Raw genomic sequence first — 16,111 nt, forward strand, 5'->3', positions numbered from 1 at the left:
GTGACACTTTAGACATTTCTGGTCACCATGAAAATGGCTGTGCATTGTGTCCCTACATGTCATTCTCTGTTATCTGTTGTAAACACTCAGATTAGGAGGGGGGAGGCGACATCACACACAAGAGCAGACTCCTCCCACTTTACGGCAGGCTGTAATCTGAGCTTTTTATACAGTGGAAATCCAGTAGGATTTCAGAAGCTGCTCCCCCTAGTGTTTAACAGTGGAAAATATCAAACTTTTTAATTTTTTTTGTATTTTGCACAATTAAAAAAAATAAATAATATTTAAACAAAACATTTAAACATTATTACTTTACATTTTTTTCAGTTATTTTTTTTTTTTTTTGACGATACCTTCCTTTTAAGAAGGCTAAGGGATGTTTAGAAATCCCTTGAAAACCCTTGTGCAAGTATGTTAGCACAGCTGAAAACAGTTTTGCTGATTAGAGAAGCTATAAAACGGACCTTCCTTTGAGCTAGTTGAAAATCTGGAGAATTACATTTGTTGGTTCCATTAAACTCTTTAAAAAAAAAAAAAAAAGCGAACTTTCATGTGAAACTTGACAGTCTATTCTTGTTCTTAGAAATTAAGGATATTCCATGTGAGAAATTGCCAAGAAACTGAAGATTTCCTACAACGGTGTGTACCAATCCCTTCAGAGGAGTGCACAAACAGGCTCTAACTAGAGTAGAAAAAAAAAAAGTGTGAGGCCCCGCTGCACAACAAGACAAGTACATTAGAGTCTCTAGTTTGAAAAATCGACGCCTCACACATCCTCAAATGGCAGTTTCATTAAATACGGTAGTACCCGCAAAACGCCAGTGTCAACATCTACAGTGAAGAGGCGACTCCGGAATGCTGGCCTTCAGTGCAGAGTGGCAAAGAAAAAGCCATATCTGAGACTGGCTAATAAAAGGAAAAGATTAAATGGACAAAAGAACACAGACATCGGACAGAAGAAGATTGGAAAAAAATGTTATGGACAGATGAATCAAAGTTTGAGGTGTTTGGATCACACAGAACATTTGTGAGATGCAAAACAACTGAAAAGATGCTGGAAGAGTGCTTGACGCCATCTGTCAAGCATGGTGGAGGTAATGTGATGGTCTGGGGTTGCTTTGGTGCTGGTAAAGTGGAAGATTTGTACAAGGTAAAAGATTTTGAATAAGGAAGGCTATCACTCCATTTTGCAACACCATGCCATAACCTGTGGACAGGGCTTGATTCAAGCCAATTTCATCCTACAACAGGACAATGACCCAAATCACACCTCCAAATTATGCATGAACTATTTAGGGAAGAAGCAGGCAGCTGGTATTCTATCTGTAATGGAGTGGCCAGCCCAGTCACCAGATCTCAACCCTATTGAGCTGTTGTGGGAGCAGCTTGACCGTATGGTACGCAAAAAGTGCCCATCAAGCCAATCCAACTTGTGGGAGGGGCTTCTGGAAGCATGGTGTGAAATATCTCCAGAATACCTCCGCAAATTAACAGCTAGAATGCCAAAAGGTCTGCAAAGCTGTAATTGCTGCAAAGGAGCATAATGTGACGAAAACAAAGTTTGCAGGAGAAAATTATTTCATGTAAAAATCATTATTTCTAACCTAGGCAATGTCTGGAATATATTTTCAATTCATTATGCAATTCATTTGATAAATAAAAGTATGATTTTTCATGGAAAATACAAAATTGTCTGCGTGACCACAAACTTTTGAACAACTGTAGTGTGTATGTATATATAAGAAGAAGAAAAAAAAAAAAGAAAAGTAATGTATGCTGTAGTTAACATGTGACGTGGCATCAAGTTAGCCTTGCTACATCCCCAGCTGTGGTAGTTTTACTTTTGCATCAACTCTGGAAGGACTGTGCAGTGTCAAAAGAGAAAATAGACTAGGGTGGATTTCTACAGTACATGCTTTTAATTCTACCGTACCTGTAGCCCCATTTGGAAGTATAAACTTTCACCATCTGAAATTGAAATGTTGGCAGGATGGTCCTGGAGCCTACTGCACAGGTTGTTGTTTTTTTCAAGTAGGACTGAGATCTGATGCCTATTTCCCACTAATGCTTTGCCCACACAGAGCTGAGGGGTAAGTGGGACACTTCAAAAGTTGGAGAAGGGAATTTAAGGTTATGTTCACACGGTGTTTTTGGTGAGTTTTCTTTTCTGCAGCAAAATCTTATCTTGTGGCGGGAAGTCTCCTGGTGATCTTTGGGTTTTTTTTGGGTTTTTTTTACTTTTTTTTTCCACTTCCTGAAATGACCTGCAGGGTGAAAAACCATGGCAAAAACGCTGAAAAAAAATTGACATGCTCATTTTTTAAAAAACGCAGCAAAAACCAAGAAGTTTGATAAAACAGGGATAAAATGCCGGTGTTTTGTGTGTGCGCATGAGACTTCTAAATTTCAGACTTTCCTGGCACTGTGAAGGTAGAGTTTTATTAGCATGGATTTGCATAAAACCAAGGCAAAAAAGGCGGCAAAAACACCCTGTACGAACATAGCCTAAAGTAGATTAATGGCCAGATTTCATAAAACAAGCTACATACATTATATGGATCTAATCAGCCTGGTGTACGTATGTTGAAAATCAATGCCACAATAGCAGTATAATAATGAAATAAGCATAAGGGCTGCACTGATGAGATGCTCATTTTAATACTAGGGTGGGAAACTTTCAAAAATGATTACACGGTGGAACCTTGGTTTACGAGAACAATCTGTTCTGGGAGTGTGCTTGTAAACCAAGTTACTCGTCTAGCAAAGCAAGATTTCCCATAGGAAATAATGCAAGCTCAGACAACTCGTTCCAGAACTTGTTCAATGTCCCATCCTGGTCCCCTATTGTGCCATTACACACACACACACACACACACACACACACACACACACACACACACACACACTATGCTCACCTTACCTTCCATTCCCTCGCCGGCCTCCTGGTTCTTGTAGGTCGCCGGTACAGGATGTGTATCTGGTAACCATCGAGACCGATGCCGGAGCTTCCGCTGCCAGCGCGCTGACGTGAAAGGCAGGAGCCGCTTGCCTCCGATTGGTCAGCGGGCTGCCTTTGAGAAGCAGATGTGTATCGGGTAGCCATCCAGACAATGGAGGAACTTCTGTTGTCAGCCGCTTCTCAAAAGGCAGAGCGCTGACCAATCAGAGGCAAGCGGCTCCTGCCTTTGACGTCAGCACGCTGGCAGCGGAAGCTGCGGTATCGGTCGCGATGGTTACCAGATACACATCGTGTACTGGCGAACTACAAGAACCAGGAGGTCAGTAAGGGAACAGAAGGTAAGGTGAGCATAATATGTGTGTGTGTTTGTGAGTGCTTGTGCGGACTGCAAGAGTGGGTCAAAGCGCAGTGAAAGTACGGAACCGGAAGTGTGTGCGGTGAGTATTTGCAAGTACTGCCAAGCTTGCTCGTAAACTGAGTTACAAATTTACAGCAACCTTTGCTCGTATAGCGAAATACTCACACACCAAGTTACTCGTAAACAGAGGTTCCACTGTATATCCATTTTGACATGAAATTTCATCAGCGTCATCAGGTATAAAAATGTCCTTATACAAAATTAAAGCCAGCCACATCCTACGATATTCAGGGATTGGCTGACAGACTGGGTGCCTCCTCAAGATGACGGCTGATATGTATGATGAGCTTAAGAAATCTACATAAAAATGCTGGTCAGTATTTTTGCTTTTTGTAGTATATTAGGGGTGGTAACTGCCTCCATTTTGACTGACCACTAGTCACATCCTCTTAACGCTGTTTTTGACTGGTGCTAGATAATTCCTGTCCTTTAAATGTCTACTATTTTAGCCCAGGAGAGGTATGTTTGATTAGAATATTAGGGTCCCATGAAAGAATTATATGCTTTGTCGCGGATTAAGGGCTCTTATGAATTGGCCAGTTTATGCGCCAAGTACCTTCACTTTTATAAGTATATTTTATAGAACAGTAATGCATTCCAATATTTCATATATTCAATGTTTGCACAAATCTTGGTGCTTACAGAGTACTGCTGTATTCTTTTATTTATATACAGAATGTGTGTTTTGGGAAATCCGGTGAGAGCCGTTAAAGAGACTTAAAAAGATTGTTCAGTCATATAATATTGATGATGTAGCATCAAATTAGGGGTGTCTACCACATATCAACCGACTTGGGGTGCCATTTTGGCTGGTGGCTAGAGATGAGCGGACCCATGGAAGTTCGGTTCACTGGTGCAGCTGGACTTTAGATAAACCTCGGTTTTGGACTCCGACTTGACCTGAACCTCATTGGAAGTCACTAATTGTGCAGTTCATGTCTCCACACACATGCAGCCGGCCGTAAACAGAGCACTTTCAGGGGAGGGTGGGCAGGATTTTTCCATTAGCTATTTGTTTGGTGCACACTACATCCAATCATGCTGTTGTTGCCCCCAGTGTAAGCCATTCAAACACAGCAAGCGGCTTGCACTGGCCCCAGCACAGAGTTTATCCGAGCACAGCGATGATCGCGCAAGTGGTTTGCATACGTAAAGCACCCAAACTTTGCTTTTTTTTTTTGTAAAGTCATTCTTTTGTACGAACACTGAATCTCGGGTTTGCTGATCTCTACTGGTGGCAGGCAGATGGAAACACTGCATGGAGCTGCATTGTACACTTTGCGTTAATGTGTAGCTGAATGTAGCAGATCTGCAGTACCCAGCAGCAGCTACTACACACTGATCAAAGCAGTGCCAGTGCCGTTCTATTCAATGTTTACATCCGGCCTTCATTAGAGCCAATAACAGCTGATTAGTGCCAGATTGGTATCTGATACTGATGGCCTATCCTGTACGTCGATCAACAGTATCATACTGTATGACTAGAGAAACCCTTTAATTCCAATTCTTGAAGATACTATGTATTGCTGGAATTATACTAACTAAACCAGTCAAACTACTTTAAAAGCATAAAAATACACCAACATAGAGGGAAGCAGTTTAAAATTGTTAGAATCAATGGTAAAATAATAAATAATATCCGTCTATGGCAGAGCAATCCTAGTATGAACATTATAGACTGACCGAAACATTGAAGGAAAGCCATAACAAAACCATCAGTGATAAACTGTCTTTAATATTGAATGAAGTGTCTTCTGAAGATGACATTACGTGAATATTTACAGTATTTTGTTCCCATTAAAATGTTAAGACTCCTCAAGCTTCTAATCTACAATGACATAGTGGTATCACTCCACTCCAACAATGAAAGACAAAGGCCAAAAGAAAAACCACATGGGAAGAAGTCGTAGAAAAGCCTCAGCGATGAGCGTGACTTGGTTATGCTTTATCCTTTTACCACGGTCTCATTGAGAAAGAATCCAAAAAGGCACAGGGTAACGCTGGCTCTTCTCTTAATCATTTATACGTACAATAAACTGATCCATATACCCATAATTTAAATACATATTCATTTTTCACTTTATTACTTTCATGACAATTAATTTAAATTTACATTATTTAAGTACCTTTGCAATGTGTGCAGTATATAACAGAATCGCCAATATTCCTTTCAGAAAAAAATACTTTTGCACTATATATATATATATTTATATATTTCTTCTTATGTATAAAAAAAAATAGACAAAACACAGAACGGAGACATGGGATAGGCTAAAGATCCTGCTTAAACTTCATCTACAGTAGTTACTCCCAATCAACAGACATGCTGATATACTAATGAAGTGCAAATATCTTTGGAGTTTTCAGTAAAATATATTACAAGAACGTAAGACAGGAGAAAAATCAAAAGGCAAGTACTTCAAGTACGAGGAGCAAGTGGTCCATCTTTAGTGTTTTATTGGCTAGAAGGAAGCCATTTATTTTTTCCGCTGAAAAACATTCGCCAACATAGCGCCAGATGTTGTAAGCTGGCCCATTTTGTTCAAAAACTTGGTCTTTGTATCTTCGCTCACAAGGCTTGCAGCAATCGACATGGACCTAAAAGAAAGAATTACATAGTACATAAGACAAAGGAATGTAGTGCTACAGCCATAACTAAATAGAATACTTTGCTTTCAAAACAACATATAGGCAAGGCCTCAAATTCTGGAAATTAAGCATTGGCCCATATTCTGAATTCCAATGACTAGTATTTCAGTTCTTCAAAATATGTCTAAGGCTGCTGTAAACTACATTTGAGGGCCTTAGAAAAGGAACCTGTCAGGTGTAATATGCACCCAGAACCACAAGCAGTTCTGGGTGCATATTGCTAATCCCTGCTGAACTATCCCTGTATCTAGTAGCATAGATAAAGAGATGTTTAGAAAAAGTATTTCTAAAGATCTTTTATCAAATGCTAATGAGGCCAGGGACTAGTCGCAAGGACGTTAGTTCCCTTGGTAGTCGGCCCTCTTACCATGTAAGTACGTCCCTGTGGGCATGCTTACATGCTAATTAATGCGCAGCATCAGTGGCATGGTCGCGCTCACCTCAGCTGCAATGGCTGGTTTTCGGCTCAGTGTGCAAGATCAGAACATCCCCGGACTTCTGGTCATGCGCACAATTTGAAGCTGGGACGCGTACACATAGTACATAGTACTGGAAGTCTGGGACTTCTGATCATGTGAACTGAGTTTAAAACCAGTGGTGGCAGCAGAGAGGGGCGCGCGAGCATGCCTCTGAGGTTGTACATTCATTAACATATTCGTACACCCACAGGGGCATGTTAACATGCTAAGGGGGGAGACTAGCCAAGGGAACTAATGCCCTTGCGACTATTCGCTGGCCTCATTAGCATATGATAAAAAATCTTTAGAAATACTTTTCTAAAGATCCCTTTATGTATGCTACTAAATGCTGGGACGGTTAGGCAGGGATCAGCAATATGCACTCCGAACTGCTCGTGGTTCTGGATGCATATTACACCTGACAGGTTCCTTTGAAAGGGAACCTGTCACCAGATTAGGTGACTATAAGCTGCATCCACCACCAGTGAGCTTTTATATACAGCATTCCAGAATATTGTATAAGAGCCCAAGTCGCACTGTAGAACGTAAAAAACACTTTTATAATACTCACCTAGTGGGACGGTCTGGTTCGATGGATGTCGCTGCTCTCTAGTCCGGCGCCTCCTTTCTTCTGCGATCTCCGTCCTCCTATCTAGCCCAGGCTGGCATTGCGGTCCTGCGCAGGAGCACTTTGATCTGCCCTGCTGAGGGTTAATCAAAGTACTGTAATGTGCAGGAGCGAGGAGAGGTTAAAGACGGCCCGCACATGCGCACTAGAATACTTTAATCTGCCATGAGCAGGACAGATCAAAGTGCGCCTGCGCAAGACTTCAATGCTGGCTATAGTGCATGACATAGAAAGTATCATGCACATGGGCCTCAGAGAAAGAAGGATAGCGAAGAAGGATGGCAATTGCTGCAGAGAGGAGGTGCCAGACCAGAGAGAGGAGGCGCCAGACCGGAGAGCAGCGACATTCATTGGACCTGACCGCCCCCAGAGGTGAGTATTATAAAAGTGTTTTTTACGTTCTACAGCGCAGCCTGGGCTCTTCTATACACCATTTTGGAATGCTGTATATAAAAGCTCAGTGGTCATGGCCATAGCTTACAGTCACCAAATCTGGTGACAGGTTCCCTTTAAAGGGAATCGGTAATCAGCCTTTTGCTAGGTGATCTGAGAGCAGCGATGATGTAGGGGCAGATAGGCTGATTCCAGTGATGTTTCACTTATTAGACTGCTTGGTGAAGTTTGGATAGGATCCCAGTTTTATCTGTTATAGAATATAATTATTTATATATATATATATATATATATATATATATATATATATATATATATATATACACATATACATACATACATATATATACACGCATACATATATACACACATACATATATACACACACACACATATATACACACACACACACACATATATATACACACACACATATATATATACACACACACACACACACACACACACACACACACAGATCGTGACTACCCTGTATGTGAACCTCACTCCAGCAGTGATAATTGCTGTTAAAAAAAAAGGAAAAGAAAAATGTAAAAGATTGTATTGAAGCTACACACAGCCTACTAAATGATACACCTCTGGAATCAGGGTCTTTACCCCTAAATTATGCGGCTTTTAGATTACATAGCAAAAACCTGCTGAAAGATTCACTTTAAAATGAAACTTGAGGTTTACCCTCACAATATGCTGATGGCCATCACAGACCATTGTCCCAATGTGCCAGTGCTGAACAACTACTTTTATTAGATCTTATTTCACGGGAAATAATCTCTTGCCTTGCACAGAACATATTGATCAGAAAATAGTCCGATTTGGAAAAAGATAATCTCCGGCATATAGAAATGTATACATAAAGCTGAGGAAAAACTCACTTCTAACCCTTCTTTTCAGCGCCTGACTTGGACAGAGACCAAACGTGCCAGGTTGGAGCACGAGCACACGACGGCATGGAAAACAGATTGGCCGGAAAAAGACAAGCTGAGAGCATTCTGGAATGAGAGCAAGAAAAGCTGAGAGTAGAGAGTAGGATGTAAAGTGCAATTCAGTAAGGGCAACAAGGAAATGGTGAATACTTTGGAGAAGACAGGGAATGACAGCACTTATAAAGAATTGAAGAATGTTCTCAGCCAGCTTTTAAGTCTCCAGTAATGTATCGACATGCGCCATCAGCAATCTGGAACGTTTGGGTTTAGTCATATTATTGGACAAAATTGCAGCTTGAAAAAATCCAACACCAGAAAGTAAATTTCATGAAATATAATGCAGAGTTATCAAGATTTGTCTAAACTGACAATATCATTAAAGGGTATATTATACTGTATTCCAAGTGCTCATCTAAACTTCATACATGTGCAAGAAAAACATTTACCAATTTCAACTACATTATAAAAAATGTGAAGCCATCTAGTGAGGGTGTACTTAGTTTCAAGGGAACCTGTCGTCACCTTTTATGGCGTATAAGCTGCGGCCACCACCACCAACGGGCTCTTATATACAGCATTCTTACATGCGCTGACACCGGAGAACGGAGGCGCCCATATGGCCAACCGCGCGGCCGTTAGGTAAGTATTATAAAGTGTTTTTTATGTTCTCACAGAGGCCTGGGCTCTTATATACAGCATGTTAGAATGCTGTATATAAAAGAGCCCGGTGGTGGTGGCCGCAGCTTATAGGCCAAAAAACTGGTGACAGGTTCCCTTTAAGCTATGGGTTGAATCCATTCAGAATTATAAATAGAGGTTAAAGTAACACCTCTCTCCCAATGAAATCTTATAAATCAGACCGTAAATAAATAAATAAAGCGGTAATTAACCCCTTAAGGACGAAGCCAGTTTTGTACTTAATGACCAGGCCATTTTTTGCAATTTTGACCAGTGTCCCTTTATAAGGCTATAACTCTGGAACGCTTCAATGGATCCCGGTGATTCTGAGATTGTTTTTTCGTGACATATTGGGCTTCATGTTAGAGGTAAATTTAGGATGATATTTTTTTTTTTTTTTTGTGAAAAAATATGAAATTTGACAAAAAAAATTAAAATTTTGCAATTTTCAAACTTTTAATTTTTATGCCCATAAACCAGAGAGTTATGTCACACAAAATAGTTAATAAACAACATTTCCCACATGTCTACTTTACATCATCACAATTTTTGAAACAAAATTTTTGGGGGTTTGGAAGTTATAAGGGGTCAAAGTTCATCAGCAATTTCCCATTTTTTCAAGAAAATTTACAAAACCATTTTTTTAGGGACCACATCACATTTGAAGTGACTTTGAGAGTCCTAGGTGACAGAAAATACCCAAAAGTGACCCCATTCTAAAATCTGCACCCCTCAAGGTACTCAAAACCACATCAAAGAAGTTTATTAACCCTTCAGGTGCCTCACATGAACTAAAGTAATGTGGAATGAAAAAAAAAAAAAAAATAACATTTTACCCAAAAATGTTGCTTTAGCATCAATTTTCTCACTTTTTCAAGAGGTAGCTCCAAAAATTGGAGCTCACACTTTGTTACCCACTTTCTTATGAGCGCGCCGATACCCCACATGTGGCGAGAAACCTCTGTACGGGCAAATGGTAGAGCTTGGAACGAAAGGAGCAATATTTGAATTTTTGAAAGCAAATTTGGCAGAAACAGATTGCGGGCACCATGTTACATTTACAGGTCCCCTAAGGTACCTAAACAGCAGAAACCCCCCTCAAGTGACTCCATTTTGGAAACTAGACCCCTTAAGGCTTCTATCTAGGGGTATAGTGAGCATTTTGGACTGACAGGTACTTCACAGAATTTGATAACATTAGGTTGTCATATTGAAAATTTTCATTTTTTTAGCAAAAATGTTGCTTTAGCATCAATTTTCTCACTTTTTCAAGAGGTAGCTCCAAAAATTGGAGCTCACACTTTGTTACCCACTTTCTTATGAGCGCGCCGATACCCCACATGTGGCGAGAAACCTCTGTACGGGCAAATGGTAGAGCTTGGAACGAAAGGAGCAATATTTGAATTTTTGAAAGCAAATTTGGCAGAAACAGATTGCGGGCACCATGTTACATTTACAGGTCCCCTAAGGTACCTAAACAGCAGAAACCCCCCTCAAGTGACTCCATTTTGGAAACTAGACCCCTTAAGGCTTCTATCTAGGGGTATAGTGAGCATTTTGGACTGACAGGTACTTCACAGAATTTGATAACATTAGGTTGTCATATTGAAAATTTTCATTTTTTTAGCAAAAATGTTGCTTTAGCATCAATTTTCTCACTTTTTCAAGAGGTAGCTCCAAAAATTGGAGCTCACACTTTGTTACCCACTTTCTTATGAGCGCGCCGATACCCCACATGTGGCGAGAAACCTCTGTACGGGCAAATGGTAGAGCTTGGAACGAAAGGAGCAATATTTGAATTTTTGAAAGCAAATTTGGCAGAAACAGATTGCGGGCACCATGTTACATTTACAGGTCCCCTAAGGTACCTAAACAGCAGAAACCCCCCTCAAGTGACTCCATTTTGGAAACTAGACCCCTTAAGGCTTCTATCTAGGGGTATAGTGAGCATTTTGGACTGACAGGTACTTCACAGAATTTGATAACATTAGGTTGTCATATTGAAAATTTTCATTTTTTTAGCAAAAATGTTGCTTTAGCATCAATTTTCTCACTTTTTCAAGAGGTAGCTCCAAAAATTGGAGCTCACACTTTGTTACCCACTTTCTTATGAGCGCGCCGATACCCCACATGTGGCGAGAAACCTCTGTACGGGCAAATGGTAGAGCTTGGAACGAAAGGAGCAATATTTGAATTTTTGAAAGCAAATTTGGCAGAAACAGATTGTGGGCACCATGGAATATATTCTCAAAATCCTTCCAGGAATTATTACTCACAAAGGGCGGCATGCCCCTAAAAACACATTTACTGGACTTGGTCTTGCTAACAAAACAGTTGTAGAAGGAAGAATAAACTTTATTGGACGGAAGGGCAAAATGTTCAAATGTGGAGGAGTTGGCAGCCACTATGTGGCAAACCTGAGTGTGCCAAAGATGACAGAACACCAGCAGGGCCGGAAGGACAGCTTTATCTTCCAAATAACTGGTCGTACAATGTCTTCTTAGCTCCATCAATCCCTATATGAGGGACAAATGTGCCAAGCGACATGGTACATCATAACAGGCTCCTGCCCGCCAAGGTAGGAACCGCTATGTGCACAAAACGACCAATTCGTTACAGAATTCTGAAAGTATTGTTCGATGCAGGTGGTTCGGCAAGAACCCTGCAGTAAAGCCCATAGTGTTTGAATATGGCACAGCATCATTATTAGGGGATCCTCCAATAAAATGATCATGCCCATAATACCAAGATAAATGCAAAGAAAAGTTTTGTGTAGTAAGACCTAGTGGTAATATGAGTCAAACTAAAATAATTGGTAAAAAAAATGTTTGAGTAATGAAGTCCTGGAAAGTTGTCAAATGATGAGACTTTGAGAACATTAGTGGAGTCCACACTTTGGAGTCTAAAGACGTGGGCATGTGGACTGGGTTTTGTCTGAATAATTGTTTGGGATGTGATGATAAAGTCCTGGAATTAATTGTGAAATGGGGTAAAATGTGTTTTACTGCTGAAAATTTTCTCTTTATTACTAGTCCAAGAAAAAAAAATTACTGAACAGAAATATAAAAGTAAAGTATTTTCAAAATTAAAAAAAGCTGCTACCACACAGTTTGGTGTAATTTATTTATGCCAATTAATAATTGAGGGATGTATGGTAGGTTTCAAAACAGGGGGAGATGCAAAGGCCTGGTTGGGAGGGGCACATGGGGCAGTAGTACCGGGAATCGCTCCTTGTGCCGTGCTTTCTACAAACACGGCATCTTTTTTGGGGATACCTTTGGGTGGGAGTGGAAGGGATGGGGCGAATGAAATGACGCTCGGAAAGTCTCCGGACATCCTCTGACTCGAAGGCTTCCTCCTGTGCCTCCGAGTTAAAGAGGAGGCTCTCAATAATTTTCTCCTGGTATAGGAGGAAAGAGAGCGGTCCTTGAGATTTTTTATAGAGGATGAAGCTATTATAGGTAGCAACCTGTAGGAGATAGATTGCTACCTTTTTATACCAGGTTTTGGTTTTCCGCTTCACTAGATAAGGCTGAAGCACCTGGTCAGACAAATCTACACCTCCCATGAACTTATTGTAGTCTGCGACACAGAGCGGCTTCTGTTTGTCATTGGTGGCGCCCCTGTCCCTGACCGTCACAGTGGTGTCCGCATGCAATGTGGTGAGCATGAAAACATCCTTGCGGTCTCTCCATTTTATGGCAAGAAGATGGTCACTTGCCATTGAGGAGGACGCACCCTTCTCCAGACGTTTAGACACCAACTGTGGGGGTAGACCAACTCTGTTTTTTCTGATTGTTCCACAGGCCCCTGTGTTTGCAGCGTGGAGGGATTTAGAAAGGGGGACACTGGTATAGTAATTATCGGTATACACGTGATAGCCTTTCTCAAGGAAGGGGGTCATTAGCTCCCAAACAATTTTGCCAGGGATGCCAATTGCCTGGGGGCAGTTTGGGGGGTTGATTTGGCGATCCCTCCCTTCGTAAATGAGAAAGGTACACGTGTAACCGGTTGTGCTTTCGCACATTTTGTATAATTTTATACCATATTTGGCACGCTTGGAGGGGATAAATTGGCGGAAAGACAGACGGCCCTTATAGCTCATAAGGGACTCGTCTATAGAAACATTTTTGTCAGGGGTATATGAATTTAGGAAGGTAGTTTTTAGAAGGGATATTAGGGGTCTCAATTTATAAAGTCGGTCATAGTTTGGGTCATTTCTTTGGAGGGCTTGGGAATTATCGTTAAAGTGCAGGAATCGCAAAAGGGTCTCATATCGGGATCGGGTCATGATGGCTGCAAACACAGGGGTGCTGTGCACTGTTTTTGTTGCCCAGTACGAGCGGAGTGTAGATTTTTTCACTAACCCCATGTTAAAAGTTATGCCCAAAAATTTTTTAAGTTCCGGGACATTTGTGGGGATCCAGGAGCGGGAATGGATGGAGGTAGGATGTTGGGATATATATTGACGGGCATATAAATTGGTTTGGTGGACAAATAATTGGAGGACTTCTGGGGTAACATAAATTTGGAAAAAATCTAATGGGGTAAAATTTGTGACATTTACATTTATACCGGGGGTTGCTACAAATGGAGGAATTTGAGGGGAGAAGGACGGGTCAGGATACCATAGTGGCCGGGGAAGGGCACTACTTGGACCTGCCTCTGACGTTTCAGCAGTGACGACCGACTCCGCTACCATCGGGCTGTCGGATCCCGAGGAGGAAGCCGAGTCGTCACCATGCGAAAATCGCTCGATTTCAGAGGCAGACTCTGTATCCGAACCTGAACTGCCGGAGGCAAGAAGCATGTATGCCTGCTCGGCGGTAAATGTTCTCCGCGCCATTACAGTATTTTTCACTGCCTAGCAAAAAAAAGAAAAAAAAATACTACAAATTTTTTTTTTTTTTTACATTTTTTGAAATTTTTTTTTTTAGATTTTAGATTTTTTTAACCCTAACCCTGATCCTAACCCTGATCCTAACCCTGATCTAACCCTGACCTAACCCTGATCTAACCCTGATGCTAACCCTGATATAAGAAAAAAAAAAATCTAAAATAAAAATTCTAACTAAGGGGGGATTCTGACGGAGGTGATGAGGATATTTGGGGGGGGGATATTTTGGGTGAGGATATTGGGGATGAGGATGACTGATTTATAATAAAAATTGGTGTTTTTTTTTCTGACAGAAAAGGCAGCAAATGTAGTCTCTCTCTCTCTTCTCTCCCAGATCAACTACAAGGGAGAGAAGAGGGAGGCAGACCCAAATGCTGCCATTTCCAAAATATTTGGGGTATTTGATCACTGTGATAGGGTCTAACACAGTGTTCAAATGTCAGGAACCAATGAAATTAATTCCTGACGTTGCTAGGTGGAAAGCGGCAGACTTTGGCGGTCGAACTGCGCATGCGCCCGCCATTTTACACGGACACGAGAAGGAGGGGGGCCGGGGGAATGCCGTGGGAACTCGGTAACGAGACCCAGGTACCGGGGGGGGGACCGAGAGGGACCGGACAAGGACAGTTCTCTCACATTTGACTGTTAGATCACGTCAAATGTGAGAGAAACCATTAAAATGCATTAAAAACCGGCATTTCATTTTGCAGGTACATGCTTGCCGTTATTCGGTTAATAACGGCGATCACCGTACCTTTAAATGAAAAAACCGGCCTGAACCGTAATCTCCAGGGTCTCAGCTACCCCCGGCAGCTGAGACCCCGGAAATTTTCCGACTCTGGGGGGCGCTAGACCCTTTTTTCCGACCGCCGTTAAAAAGCGGCGGATCGGAAAAAGTACCCTAATATGCCGCCGTTAAAAGGCGTATCGGCGGTCGTAAAGGGGTTAAAACTCTTTATTGCTCCAGGGTTTCTGTATAAAAGCCTCAAGTTTTATGGGGCCACAGAATGCCTACAAATGCCTTAAGTGGGAATACAATGGTAATATGCTCTCAAATGCTGTATTATGGAGGAAATTGCCCGATAACGCACATGAAATGCCCACGAAGAGGACTCCGTATGTTGCCACGTATCTCAATTGCACAGCTTGCAGGGTCTATAAGAAACAATTAATTCTGTGGCATCTACCAGACTAAAGGACTGGGCAGAAATGAACGATAAGCCACTTCTAGACTCTGGATCCCTTCTCATAAACTAAAGATGAGCACAATGTTCATATTCAGAGCCCAAACAGGAAACCATACACCTCAATGTAAAAAGTGTATAAAACACACCATAAAGAAACACCACTTCAGTTCTTCTAATAGAAAATGTCCACAGAAATAGGTTTTAGACAATATTCTAATTTTCCATGTCATTCTTGCTGTAAGAACCATAGGCAACATGAATCAAAAGACGGGCTTCATAACGACAAATATCCGTCTCACTGAAACGCTCTGGTGTTATACAGAAAACATACTTTGTAAAGTGAGCAGATAAAAATGTGAATAAAAGTACTAATCATGGAAGGCAGGTCCCCACTGAATCTTTCTGCCCAGGTCTACTTGACCGACATGACTCTCCTATACACACATAAGGAGAGACCTCAGCTAAGCAGAACCGGACAGGTAAAAAGCTTCCCGCTCTCCAAGACCAGTCACCTTAGTCACATTGCCCCAGGCCTTGTTCAAAATAGTTTATTCTTAAATACTACATCAGTTCAGAGTGAAATAGATTTGTTGTGATAGCGCTCTTCTCCGATTCATGTGCTTCGGCCAGAATGAATCAGATGGTAGGATTTTTTTGCGCCGGTAGCAAAAAAATAAATAACCAAATGAAAAAATTCTAAATAAATTACTAAATACTTTTAATAATCAAATTACACTCATTTTGTGTATGGAGGTAAACATTTGATAATTAAAATGGTAGTTCATTTGAAGATGCCAGAGATATTGAGTTAAGAAGAGGCTGCTCACACTGCTGTCTATCCTGTCTTTCTGATTTCATACAGAAGATATCAGGGATGCAAAGGTAAGAAGAGGCTGCTCA

General features: G+C 41.2%; 1 protein-coding gene across 4 annotated transcripts in view; it reads right to left on the reverse strand.

Moving 5' to 3' along the window:
• Positions 1 to 5,092: 5,092 nt before the first annotated feature.
• Positions 5,093 to 16,111, reverse strand: part of RELCH (RAB11 binding and LisH domain, coiled-coil and HEAT repeat containing) — a 205,089-nt gene continuing 194,070 nt past the window's right edge. For 3 of the 4 annotated variants that reach the window (XM_075314841.1, XM_075314843.1, XM_075314840.1), the window contains one exon: positions 5,093 to 5,975. In XM_075314841.1, coding sequence (XP_075170956.1) covers positions 5,855 to 5,975 — 121 coding nt within the window. In that variant the 3' untranslated portion in view covers positions 5,093 to 5,854. Of the gene's footprint in view, positions 5,976 to 8,398; positions 8,516 to 16,111 lie in introns of all 4 variants that reach the window. The other variant, XM_075314842.1, reaches the window with a different exon arrangement.

This window comes from Anomaloglossus baeobatrachus, chromosome 6 (assembly GCF_048569485.1).
Source record: "Anomaloglossus baeobatrachus isolate aAnoBae1 chromosome 6, aAnoBae1.hap1, whole genome shotgun sequence".
Classification (NCBI taxonomy): Eukaryota; Metazoa; Chordata; class Amphibia; order Anura; family Aromobatidae; genus Anomaloglossus; species Anomaloglossus baeobatrachus.